General features: G+C 39.5%; 1 protein-coding gene across 1 annotated transcript; it reads left to right on the forward strand.

Moving 5' to 3' along the window:
• Positions 1–11,513: 11,513 nt before the first annotated feature.
• Positions 11,514–12,854, forward strand: LOC118751996. Its single transcript, XM_036486853.1, has 5 exons — positions 11,514–11,873; positions 11,945–12,135; positions 12,231–12,425; positions 12,664–12,712; positions 12,800–12,854. Exons 2-5 carry the CDS (start codon positions 12,117–12,119, stop codon positions 12,852–12,854), a joined length of 318 nt encoding a protein of 105 aa, XP_036342746.1. The 5' UTR covers positions 11,514–11,873; positions 11,945–12,116.
• Positions 12,855–13,448: the final 594 nt, after the last annotated feature.

A 13,448-nucleotide genomic window follows, 5' to 3' on the forward strand; every position in this document is an offset into this window, starting at 1 on the left:
GACTTTGATATAAAATTATACCCAACTGAACTTTGCATTACACGTTTTTGACCACGTATATGTAACTAACCAAATTTACATGCCTATTTACTAACGCTCATATTTGATTGCTTTTGTTTTATCCGGCGCGTATATTCGTATTCAGTACGCAGCTGAATAATTAATTTTGCTATTTTTTTAATTTTTTTTGTCGCGATCGGGTTCGGTAATCGCGGCACTCGGCTAAACCTCGTGACTTTTTATTTTATTTTAACACTTTTTCTCGGACGTTCTTGTGGCTTAGGCCGTTAACAGCTAGCCTTACTTAACTTAGAATTTTTTCTCGGATTTTGGATTTTTGGGGGGCTCGGCGGGAGCAAGCCTTAAGCACCTATCGATGACTTTTAATCTGAAATTATCTCGACCTTAAGAGTCAAATTTCCCGATTTTCGTAATTGCATTTGTCTCGCCTCTGAGCACTAGGTAGATGGAACAGCAGCAAAGGCTCACGCGTAGTGCTTCAGTTAGAGGTTGCGGCGTTAAGTCAAGAGGAGCCGGGAGGGATAACACTTCCGCTATGCCAGCAACTAATCCTCTGGTGATGCATTCACCTATTGCTGACCATACTGGAGGAGTTCCGCCACCAATTCCAATAGCCAATCCCGTTCCGGGACTTAAGGTTGAAAGCCGTCAAAGTTCAAATTTACTTGACACCTCACCACCTGGGACTTCGGTCCAGAATGTTTCCACAACCTCCATGACTATGCTTTCGGGAAGGCAGGAAAATGGTAGGGAATACCGGTTTTGTTGAAGGTATTGCAGAAGATAGGAGTATACGTTCTAATGGCGGAGCGCCTGCAGGAGATTCGTGGGTAGGGGTGCTTCATCAGCTCTTACGTCCTTCGCAAGAAGAAATGAGAGCTGAAATGAGAACAATGCGGGAAAATGTGAACGAATTAAGTGCAGTGGTAACTGCATCTCAAACTGCACCCAATGACCCTAAGGACTTTGCTTCTATCGGACGCAATCCGACACAAGCCACTTTGAATAATCGACCAAATTTTACCACCAATATTGTCATTAAGCCACAGGATTGGAAGGTAGCCCATGACGGCACTGGTAGCGTTTCAGATTTTCTCTTTAAGCTAAACACGTTGTGTGAGCGTACACAATGTACAGATGAGCAGTTGATGGCAAGCTTCCACCTTGTTTTGTTAGGGCGAGCTGAGGAATGGTATTGGTTGTTCACTGAGCAGAATCCAGATGCGACTTATCACTTCTTGTGTTATTCTATCAGGCGGGAATTCGGCACCTTAAAGAGTGACCATGAGATCATGATGGAGATCTCAATGCGTCGTCAGAAGGCTAATGAATCGTATGATACGTTTCATACAGATATATTAGCCTTGAACGTTAGACTAAAGGAGCCGATGTCGGAGAATCTTCTGATGGACGTACTGAAGAGAAACGTTAACTGCAGCCTGAAGTTGATGCTTTCCAATGCTGGTGCGCAGACCCTACATGACCTACGTGACGTTGCTAGGAAACAAATCTTGAAGTAAACCAAAAGCTTCGTACCGAACTATTCAGGACGGCATGTCAACGAAACAATGGCTATCACACCGGATGAATGGACAGGAGGAATGGATGGAGAAGTTGATCCGCAAGTGGAAGCGCTAAATTTCCAGAGGACTAAGAAACCGGACTATTCAGGAATACAGTGCTGGAACTGTGGCAAGATGGGACACTCATACATCTATTGCGAGGAAGCTATTCGGAACGTGTTCTGCTTCAAGTGTGGACAGAAGATCCAAGATGCCCCAGAGATCATCGGATCATCGGATACACGGAAACCGGAACCCGAGCGAGAAGGCAATCGGGGATTTTCAGCAGCAGCCTCCTGTACTAAACCAAAAAGTAAGCCAATTCCAGCCAGAACCGTTCATTTGCATTTCGTAGTGGGTTTATTAGATTCCGGAGCAAACGTTTCCATTCTTGGAAACGGATGCGAAGATTTCCTAAAGAGAAACAATTTAAAATATCATTCTTTGCGCGCATTTGTTTACACGGCTGGCGGCAGAAAATACTGGGCTCGATATCTTTACCGGTCACTTTTAAAAATATTACGAGGACTATTCGCTTTTATCTTGTATCCGTCATTAATCTAAGAAGCATACCTGGTAGTTGATGTCTGGAAAGCATTTGCGTTAGCACCCGATGTATTTCCAACCGTTTCTTGCTTATATTTTCCAAATGAGAATGAGACAAACTTCCATCAGCTCACACCAGATCAGAAGATAGCATTGCAAGAAGTTGTTCAGGAGTTTCCCTCGTTCGAAAAGCTAGGACTAGGTCAAACCAGTTTAGTGACGCACCATATAGACACGGGTGATGCGGTGCCAATTAAAAGTAAGCACTTTCCTCTTTCACTACCCAGGCAGGCGGAAGCCTATATCGAAATTGGAAGGCTACTCAAGATGGGAGTGATTGAGGAATCGAATTCACCATGGTGTAGTCCAGTGGTACTAGTCCGGAAACCAGGCAAAGTCAGGCTGTGCATAGATTCCAAGAAGGTGAACGCGGTTACCAAGAAGTACTCGTATCCGTTGCCCCATATTAATGGACTGTTGAGCAGGTTAAAGGATACATACTTTATAAGTGGTATTGATTTGAAGGATGCTTTCTTCCAAATCAAGTTAACGGAATCGTCTAAGGAAAATACGGAATTTGCGGTTCCAGGGAAGCCATTGTACCACTTTAAAGTAATACCCTTTGGCCTGTGCAATGGACCACAACAATGAGTCGGCTGATGGATAAGGCTATTCCTTCACGATTGCGGGAGAACGTCTTCGTCTACCTGGATGATCTGATGGTGTGCAGCTCAAACTTTGAAGACCATTTGGAATTGGTGAGGGAGGTGGCGAAATGCTTACGGGAAGCGGGACTTACAATCAACAGGAAGAAGAGCAAGTTCTGCCAGAAGGAAATTCGGTATCTCGGGTACTTGATAGGGAATGGTTGTTTGAAAGTAGACCCAGGCAAGATTGATGTGATAAAGGATTTTCCGATTCCAAAGTCTTCTCGTCAGGTTCGTAGGTTTATAGGAATGGCAAATTGGTACAGGTCGTTTATTACCAATATTGCAGATTTGGCGGGTCCCATGACTGATTGCTTTCGAAAGTCACCTGGTCCATTTAAGTTAACTCCTGAGGCTGTTGAAGCATTTGGAAAGCTTAAAGTTGCACTCTGTTCAGCGCCTGTCCTGGCACAACCAAATTTTACTAAAGAATTCGTAATTCAATGTGATGCATCCAAAATAGGGGTAGGAGGCGTGTTATTCCAGCTCGATGAGCAAGGGGCACAGCATCCCATAACTTTCGTATCAAAGAAGATGAATAATGCTCAGCAGAATTATACGGTCACCAAATACGGTCCAAATACGTATTTTTGAAGGCGATGCAATACGCGACGTCGGCAAATGTAATCAGCTTCTTTAGTACAGGGATTTTTCCACCTTTTTCGGGGTCCCTCAATTCGTTCATAGTGATAACGGGAAGAAATTCATTTCAAAGGAGATGCAACAGTTTTTTGAAAACTACGGGGTTGTTCACATTAAGACGGGGTTATACTCACCGCAGCCTAACGCCTCTGAACGAGTGAACAGAGAGATTGTTTCGAAAGTTAGAATCTTCCTGAAAGACAAGCAAGATCACATGGACTGGGAAAAACATATTCCCGAAATTCTGTCGGTTTTAAGAAGCGATTACCATACGTCGATTCAGAGCTATGGCGAGCGTTACGCGTTATTTGGACAAAATATGATACAACACGCGTCAGCCTATAACATACTGGAAAACCTGGGTAGCCTAAGACAACACGAAGTCCTGATTACAAGGAGAGCTGACAAGCTAGCAAACATTCGCGAACACATACGGAAGAACCTTGAGCAAGCGCAAGACAGAGCAGCCAACACGTACAACAAACGTACGAGGGTTGTTAATTACCGGGAAGGACAAGAAGTATTCCGGAAAAACTTTGCTCTTAGCAATTTTAAGCAAGGCATAAATGCTAAATTCTTGTCTAAATATATCAAGTGTCGTGTTCTGCGAAAGGTAGGCAATGCTTTGTACGATTTAGAGGACTTGAATGGCAAACCGATCGGGAGGTTCCATGCATCTGACATTCGGCCGCGACAGTGTCATCCATCACGAAGAGTGATCCGAAATTAAAGTAGTTTTTCCAAAATTAATCATCACGTTTTTTCTAAAATTTTTATATATACACGTTTTTTCCAATATTAAACTTAGCGGGGTCCAACTTTGCTTGGCTTTTCCTCGAAGCTAAGTCATGTAGACCTGGAGCTCGCCTCTGTAATTCTTCTCTACCGATTATTTATCTACTGAACATACGTCATTCTCTACTGCTAATGAGCAGACCTATATGAATTCGCCCTGGTAGAGAATTGGGACAGAGACGAGCTACTGGACTAGCGGAGGGGCCGCTCTGTGAAGACCGACTAAGTTCGGAAATTGGGGGGTGGCTAACTCTAGCCAACGAAAGTATATAGAGTATCTTTCTTTCTCTTACTGTCCTTTTTCACTGGGCGCTTTGGCGGTCGGGGACAAACCGCCCAGTATCCTCCCCGAGCATCTATATTCATAGGACGTTCACGCGCGCTCCCACCGGGAGTCGTGAATTGCCTGACAATCCGCACTCCCATTAGGACTGTCTTCTAGGAGTTTTAACGAGTTCTCCTTATCCAAATGTCTAATGCCTTTCGGAGTTTTGACGAGTTCTCCTTATCACAATGTCTAACTCCTTTCGAAGTTTTGAAGAGTTCTCCTTTAAGAAAATGACTCTTGGGCCGCAAAGCCATAATGAATAGGAAACAAAATAAATATATCCACGTTTTTCCCAGCCGCCGGACGGCTATAAACTCGCGGCCAAGTGTCCTTTTCAGGACATCCTGCCCTGTGTTCTTCTTAGAGGTGTTGAACTAGTGGGGGTCAGGGTGTTAAGACGGACTAAGTTCGGCACTTTCGGGGTAGGATTCTCTGGCCTAAAACAATAGAGAACCACCGTAATACCGGGCTGGAAATTTTCCCAGAGTTTACTCTGACTTAAGCATTTCGCAAAGAACGCTACTTCAACCCACGCTTAGTTACGAAACCGGGATTGAGTTTCCGAGTCGAATATCCTAGGCAAACTTTGAACTAACCTTTATTTATTTTCTTTCACTACATGAACTACGAAAACCACCCAGACGTACTGAAATCCTGATTGAACCTTTTAAATTATTAAATTCATTGTTCTTCAAGTGCAAGAATGTTAGGAGTCCGACACAATATTAACTAAATCAGTAGACTTATTGTTCCGAGGCCGACTAGACACAAGTGATCCACCCAGCATTACAAGCGAATACTTATGCGGAAAATAATACAAGAGTTAATTTCAGTGGTTCCGTATCATAGAACTAAACTTAGTAGCCTACGAATACTGAGTCTGACGAACTCTAACTGCCACCTGATAGAAAAAAAATTTGTTTTTGCCCGGCTAAAGACTATTTCTTTTTGAGACTCTATATCTCAGGGGTGAGTCGTGCCCCACGTTCTACAGATATTACCACCTTAGTGTACTGACGAACGCCCTGCCGAAGACAGTAAACCCTTTTTCCTGTTCGCTTCGGTGACGAGTCTTGAAGTGAAGCACAATCATAAATACTTTATTCTTCGGCTTATAGCGCACCCGGTAGCGTGCCAGAAATTGCACCATCTAATAATTTTTCTAAAGCGTACGGCAACGCTAAAATTGCTTGGAAGATCTGCCATTTTGACGATAGCTTGTGGATAGTTGTCGCTGATTGTTACTAGTTCCCACAGGTTTGTTTGGTTACTTTTTGTTTTGGGTAATAGAAGCTTTCCAGCGGAGGCTAGTGATAGTTGGTGACAATTATCTGTAACTGCCCGCCTTCACAGGATGGAGTTTATATCTTGACACATATGTTAGAATATAGAGCGGAATACATATCTGGGCCTATATCTTGGCATCTATTGCGACAAATTACTAGTTTGACAGCTAAGTTTTCCTTTGCACTAAAACTTTCTGGCGGCATTATTATTCATATTTTGACATACGGCCTGCGCAACAAACCAAACACACACTCGTGCGAAGCTCTATTTTTGTGTGTTACTGAAATTGTCAAATTTACATCTATTTAACAACTTGCAAGTAACGCACGCTTTTTTTTTGTATCTGATTCGATTTTCATTTTCACCCTTTATTACCGCCAACAATATTCTGCCTTATTCTGAGTTTCGCCCGAAAATTGTTCATCCGCATAGTAAATACACAAAAACCAAAGGCAAAAAGTGATCCGGTTCGGGGAAACGAAACTCATGATAAGGCTGATTACATTTAAAAGCTGCCAAGATTTTACCTAGCCCCATGAGCTAGATAAAATTCTGACGGTCGCATTCACCACGAAAATGTCTAATTGGTATTCTAGAGAGATTTTTTTTTCGGTTAAACACGATAAAAAAAAACGCGGATGTCAGGATATAAAAACCCGCACAAATATTGCCCTGATATAATTTGTATCTAGCACCTCAACAGATAGCTGAAAAACAATAAATCTCATCCTGTGAAGACAGCCAGTAAGGAGCAAAGCATTGAATGGCTGCCTTTAACTGGCTCAAATTTGTGGAATTGGAGTATGGTAACCTCGGAGTCTCGAAAATTCTTTTTTTGACGTTCCTCCTTGCACTGCGGCAAATTCCAGTTGGAAGAGTAGCGGAACTAGTCCAAATGACGCAGTGCCCGTTATTCTTCCAGATGGAATATTCCCGCAGTGCAAGGGTATAAAAACCTGCTGGCAACCCATGATTCAATAATACAAGGTTAGATAATTATTGACAGTTGCGGTTTGACACTCCCTTACAAAAGGTTGCTTTTACGAAGGACGGAGAAAGGGGAAGAATGAAATCTCTTGGTGCGAAAATGGAAGTAGAAAAGTACACAAAGTAGGCAATTAGTAGTGAAAATCCTTTTGTAAATTCTAATGTATTTGCAGGAAATCGGGCATTTTAAACGAAATGTTGAACGTAATATTGATATATCTACGTGAATTACGTAATTTATGTGCTATTTAGCTGTATAAAAAATGCCAAATGATTCAAAATTAAAAAAAGACTACTATGAGATTGATGTAAACATCCAATGCTTATGTTTTTATCAGTTAAATATGCTTCACATGTATATACAAATAAAAATATTGCACAAAAGTTTATACTTTTATCTCCACCAAAGCTACACTGTTTCCATGTAAATTTGCAAAGAAGCAACACGGTGCCACTGCTAAGGGAGCGGTGCGAGAGAGACAACTGTCAGTTTATCGAACCTTGTATTATTGAATCATGCTGGCAACCCCACAGTCGACCATTGGTGATAGTGTTTCGATAGAATAAATTCGGAACGGATGAGAAAAGTGGTCAAGTACGCGTGCAAACTTAATAAAACTATATTAAAATAACCAAATAAACGAAAAAAAAAACAAGAAGAAAAGAAAAGTGATTCAAGTGCGCGTGGAAAATTCTATAAAACTACTAAAACGAACAAAAAAAAAACAACGGGAAAAGGAAACCACACCACGTGAGCTGCAAGCTTCGAGGCAGTAAAACCACGACAGGCTAATCGCCAGAGTGGCGAGTTTCATCAAAAGGAAATCGGGGGAACGCCACCACGAGTGCGGCAGTATTAGCGTGGGCTACTTTTAGTGAAAACGCATCAACGCCTGAAGTGAAATTTTGAATAACATAATTGTAGGATCGAAAATTTCCCAGGTCTCACATCCCAAAAAGCGAATACCCTACCCTTCGCCTTATCGGTATTAGGCAAGTTGTTGTTAAATTGCTAAATTCCCCACTTTCGTTTTGATTTTGACCCGTCTGTGCACAAATACTAATAAACGTTTATTTTAGATTTAGGCGACCGCACCGCGGACGAGCGGCACCATCAACCAGGGTGAGCACCCGGGAACAACAACACACCGCCAAGCAACAACAACAAGGCGGCCACATTAAGGCTGCAACAACAGCAGCGACAACAACGAGCAACAACAACAACCGCCCTAGCAGCGGTTGCACGCACGACGGACACCATCAACCGCGGTGAGCACCCGGGAACAACAACACACAGCCAAGCAACAATAACAAGGCGGCCACATTAAGGCTGCAACACCAGCAGCGACAATAACGACCAACAACAACAACCGCCCTAGCAGCGGCTGCACGCACGACGGACACCATCAACCGCGGTGAGCACCCGGGAACGACAACAACGGTTGCCAAAAGGCAACAGCACACCGCCGAGAAACAACAACAAGGCGGTCACATTAAGGCTGCTACACCAGCAGCGACAACAACGAGAAACAACAACAAACGCCCTAGCAGCGGCTGCACGCACGACGGACACCACCAACCGCGGTGAGCACCCGGGAACGAAAGCAACGGTTGCTAAAAGGCAACAAGACACCGCCGAGCAACAACAACAAGGCGGCCACATTAATGCGGCAACACCAGCAGCGACAACAACGAGCAACAACAACAACCATTAAGGCGCCACTCGAACGACGACAACAACCACCACCGCCTCAGCAGCGGTAGCAACCAGCGACCACTACAACAACAACATCGACTGACACCGTAGCAGCCGCATCAGCTAACAACAACAACAACAGCAGGCCCCACCAAGGCCTTTTGCATCGGTGGGTGAGTCTTAATACAACCAACCCGAACTATAAAGAGCTCCAAACTAAATTTTCTTTTTGAAATAATTTTTATATTCAAGATCCCTTTGATCTAACTATTTAGAATTCAAATTTGTATTGTTTTGCTTCATTAGCTATAGATATCATAATTATAATTATTCGAAGGACACCAAATTTTACTTAATAGTACCGGTCAAATATTCCTTTGTTGCCCTAATAAAACTTCGGAGTAACTTAAAGTAGAAAAGAAAGAAAAAAGGGAAATATACTATCCATGTACATGCGTATGTATGTAGGTACAAAAATAGTACACAAAAAAAAACCTGAATTAAAGTAAGTTTTTTTTTTGCATATTTCGTTGTCAACAATTATATAGGGTTCATTTGGAAAATCTAAATAAGTAAATACTAGAAATGCTTATTTATCACTTAATGTATCAAGCTTACTTAAAAAAAAATAAATAAATATTGTAAGCAACAGAACTTTATTTGCATGTGTCTGTACATACATACGTATACTATATAAACCCAAACGAGTACATTTGTCTAACGTTAGCGGCTGCGATAATATGGTAGATGACGTTAATGTAACCAACTATTGTATTGAAGTAGACAATGATTACTATTAATTTATTCTGACTCCCTATACTGACATATGTACATACATTAGTATGCCTTTGTATTTACATAGGTCGAAAGCTAAGGAAAAAAATTAAAAAAACTACATAGACGTACTATCATAAGCTATTAAGTAGTTGACTAGAGATAAGAACATTATTTAGCCAATCAGGGCTAAACGCTAATTTGACCGCTAAGCATGTTATAAGAATTCAGAGAGTAATACCTAATTGCCCCATATTAGAGTTTTAATTTTTTTTGCCTTGCACTTTAAAGCCGGTTTATAATTACTAATTCTTTGGTGCACTGAAAGATGGCAAACGTACAGAAGAAATATATAAACGCAGTACTATTTTTTTCCAAAATAACAAGGATAATAAAATAATCAAATCTGAATTTTGAACTTAGCTAAAACGGAATCTATTTGTAATAAAACAAATAAATTAAATAAATAAAATAAAAAATCAAATTAAATCAATCAAAATTCCTATAAAGTAAAACAAAAAGATATTATATTCTAACTTAGGGATCTGAATTAAGGTACTAACAACCTAAATAAAATTAAAAAGGAATTAAGTGAACTTGATTTAATTGAAATAAAAATAAATTACAATTTAGCACAAATTAAACTTGCAAATTTTACATGAATAAACAATAACAACTTTTAAATAAAATAAAGCAGAATATATACAAATAAAGTGACCTAATACAATTTAACATAAACTAAAAATTTACCGAAGCGCAACTAAAATAATTATAAATAATCGAACCTTAAAATTTATAACAAAGTATTGGCCAGCACATAATATTGTGAAATAACATAATAAATTTATAAATAATTAAATCAATAATGATAATATAGAAACAAATAAGTAACTACAACCATAGAGCAGTACAACTAGAGATTACAACTAGAAATTATTTTAAAGGAAATCAAGTGGATTAACTAAGCTATGGTTTGCTTTCAAGACTAGATCCCTACTTGACTTACCTTAAAATACCTGCCAGACTTACTCTAACTACACTTTACTTTACTAACTCTTCGCTTACTTGATATACTTACCTGACGTACCTACCGTATATACCCCTATATATACCTTAACTTAGCCTAAATTTAAATAGATTTGGCTACCTGCTCACAATTACCTATCCTAATACTTACCTTAATTATAGTTTTACTATTGAGATACTTACCGTGGTTTTAAGAAGAGTTATCACTTGCCTAGCTATTTAAGATACTTACCAGTTTAGTGTTAGGATGAGTAGCTTTAAGAATTAGGATTAATTTAGTTATAAGAAAAATTAAGTGTCAATAAATTTATAATCCAAATGGGAATGTTGACCCTTTCATTTGATTAGGGAGGCATGTAGGGACTGTAATAATGGGGCTGCTGATACTAGGGTGCGCCACAGATGAGGGCCACAGCAACAGGCACCACAATACCAGCGGTGGTGACTCATATTCGGCCTTAGGTTTTTTTGTTTTGGTTAATTTCTTTTGTTTCAGAGTGTTAGTGTTGGTTTTTTCTTTCTTTTGCTTTCAGTTTATTTCAGATATTTTAAATGTAACGTTTCTTTTCAGCTTTTTTTGTGTAACTGTTTTTTTTTAATATTTGAATTTGCGTCCGTCCGATACTTCCGGCCATGCCGGAAGCGAAGATGCTTGACAGGCATGACTTTTCTCTGCTATGGCGCAGGGAGCAGTAGTGAGGCAAGAACCCAGCCCAGCCGACATGACTAGCCACAGTGCTCCAATTGTGTCATGCCGCCTGACTCACTACTTTCTTTTAAATAATTATATATTTTTTGAAGTAGGTAATTAATCACTTTTTTACATTTGTCAAAGAATATGGTAGCTCGATTTCAAAAGAAAATGCCAAAATCACAGTTTACGTCAAATGGGAGCAATGGCGGCTAAGAAGAAGAAGTGAAACTACGTTTAAATATTTGTATCATGGAATCTATGTAGTGTAAGTGGTATGTGCATACATATGTATGTAGGTATTTAGTTGGTTTATAATTATTTTTTACATCGCAATGAAAGCACAATCATATGCGATCAAAAACAGTTATAAGCAAGTAACGTATACCCGTTTTTTTTCAGAGTATATCTAGTACTACGAGCACATAGCTGTGTTTGATCAGTTCTAAACCAAAAGAGATATAACAAAACCGCAAATGCAGAAATGTGGGCAATAGATAGTGTTAATAAAATATGCATTTAAAAAAAATTTACAAAAATACATAACTGTTTTTGTTGGCGCAGCGACAATTTGTTGTTGAGGGCCTTTGTGAATTACCTCAATATTAAAACTCACGTTCAAATTATACAACTTAGACAAATGACTGCTTTGGCATTCTAAATGTCAGGGTGCCTTACGCCGATTCCAGGAACCGTTGTCTTGCTTACGGTTTAGCGATCGAGGAGCAAAACAAGATCCTAGACGAGATGGCCGAACTAGTCAAAAATATGAGGGTGCTTGGCAAATTTAGTCTGCTGCCATTCCAAAAAGGTAAACTAATACATATGTTTATCTCATGAATAACGTTAAATGTTTGTAATTTTTTCTTCCTCTATCCCTAGGAATCATTCAAAGTAATACGGCGTTGAAGTTGTTGTTCGAGGACATTAAAGCTCGCTTTAGTTCCTCACAGGAGTTCAAGTACCGTCTGCGACTATACCTGCTAGGACACAACAGGGCGTGTTATCCGATTCTGCTAATGTAGAAGAGGATGATACGCCAGACATTGAAATCATGCAGCCTCCGCTTACAAGTAATTTAAAATCATTTTTTATCTATTTAATTTAGCTTAAATATAAAAATATATTGTATGAATAATTATTCATATACATTTTACCATTTTTACAGGTATTTTGCTGAAGAACTTAAGTTCAAATGCAGAACTGTGGCCGGTTGAAGAAGCGGAATTCGAAGACTTAGAGCTAGACGGACTCGAGCATTTAGCGGGATATATTTGCCACAAGTTGCAGGAAGACATCCCCAGCCCGTCGTTTAGGAGCAATGACGACCATTCACTCTACTGGGCGGATCATCTTAGCGAGGGTGGGTTATCCATACTAAGCTCCTCTATGATGGTCCATATGTGAAGTCTTCAGTCTGTGTTTAAGGCATTGAACGAATACGGCTTGCTTATTACAAATTATTTTATAAAAACTCACAATGAGCATGCTGCAACAATTCAACGCGACATTAAAGTGAAAAAATTTTTTTTCAGGGCAAGAATGTTCTTTAAAATACGAAAATTAATAAAGAACTTGTTGAAAATGCCCACCCAAAAAAGAAAAGCCAAAAAACTGTGGCGTAGATCCATATGCTACCATTATAGAACCGTAAGTACATATAAATACCAAACTTGTGGTAAGTTTTGAACTAAAGCGTTTTTAAATTTGTAGAGATTAATCGTTCTTTACTTGCAGCATGAATCAACATCCGCATTTCACACTCACTGATCTGAGTGTTTCAGACGCCTAAAATTAAAAGACTTGCATGCAGCGTAAGTCCGTAGTTTTAAAAAATAATCAAGCTTGTATACAAATATAAATTTATTTGCAGGCAAGTTATATGATTTCTCCGAAGGCCCTTTTCAGGGCCACCAACAGCGTTGCCACTAATAATTTTCCCCCTACCAATTTTCTTCCCAAATCCGACCAAAATCGTTTACAACCTACCAAATAAATTTCAATTTCAAAAAAGCATTCTGAAAGCATAAGATTAAATGTTTCGAATACAAAACATTTACATACATACTTATATGTATGTACTTTATACATTAAAAAAAAACAAGATATAAATAAATGCAGATACAGTCTTAGGTGCAGAGATGGGATCATTTAACATTTCTTGGTTGTATGAATTATATACATATGTACATGTTATATACCAATCAGTTTAATTTCTTAAAAGTAAATTTAAATCATTTAATTACACATACAAATCTTTAGCAGCTGACCCACATAGCGCGGGTCATTTTTGTTTACAAGTTCCTTGCATAACATTATGCTATTGAAACTGTCAATCTAACGTTTATTTCATAGTTTAGTTTTTATCAATGAAAGCGTTGAAAGT

The sequence above is a fragment of the Rhagoletis pomonella genome, unplaced genomic scaffold (assembly GCF_013731165.1).
Source record: "Rhagoletis pomonella isolate Grant_MI unplaced genomic scaffold, Rhpom_1.0 Rhpom_scaffold_00001, whole genome shotgun sequence".
Lineage (NCBI taxonomy): Eukaryota > Metazoa > Arthropoda > Insecta > Diptera > Tephritidae > Rhagoletis > Rhagoletis pomonella.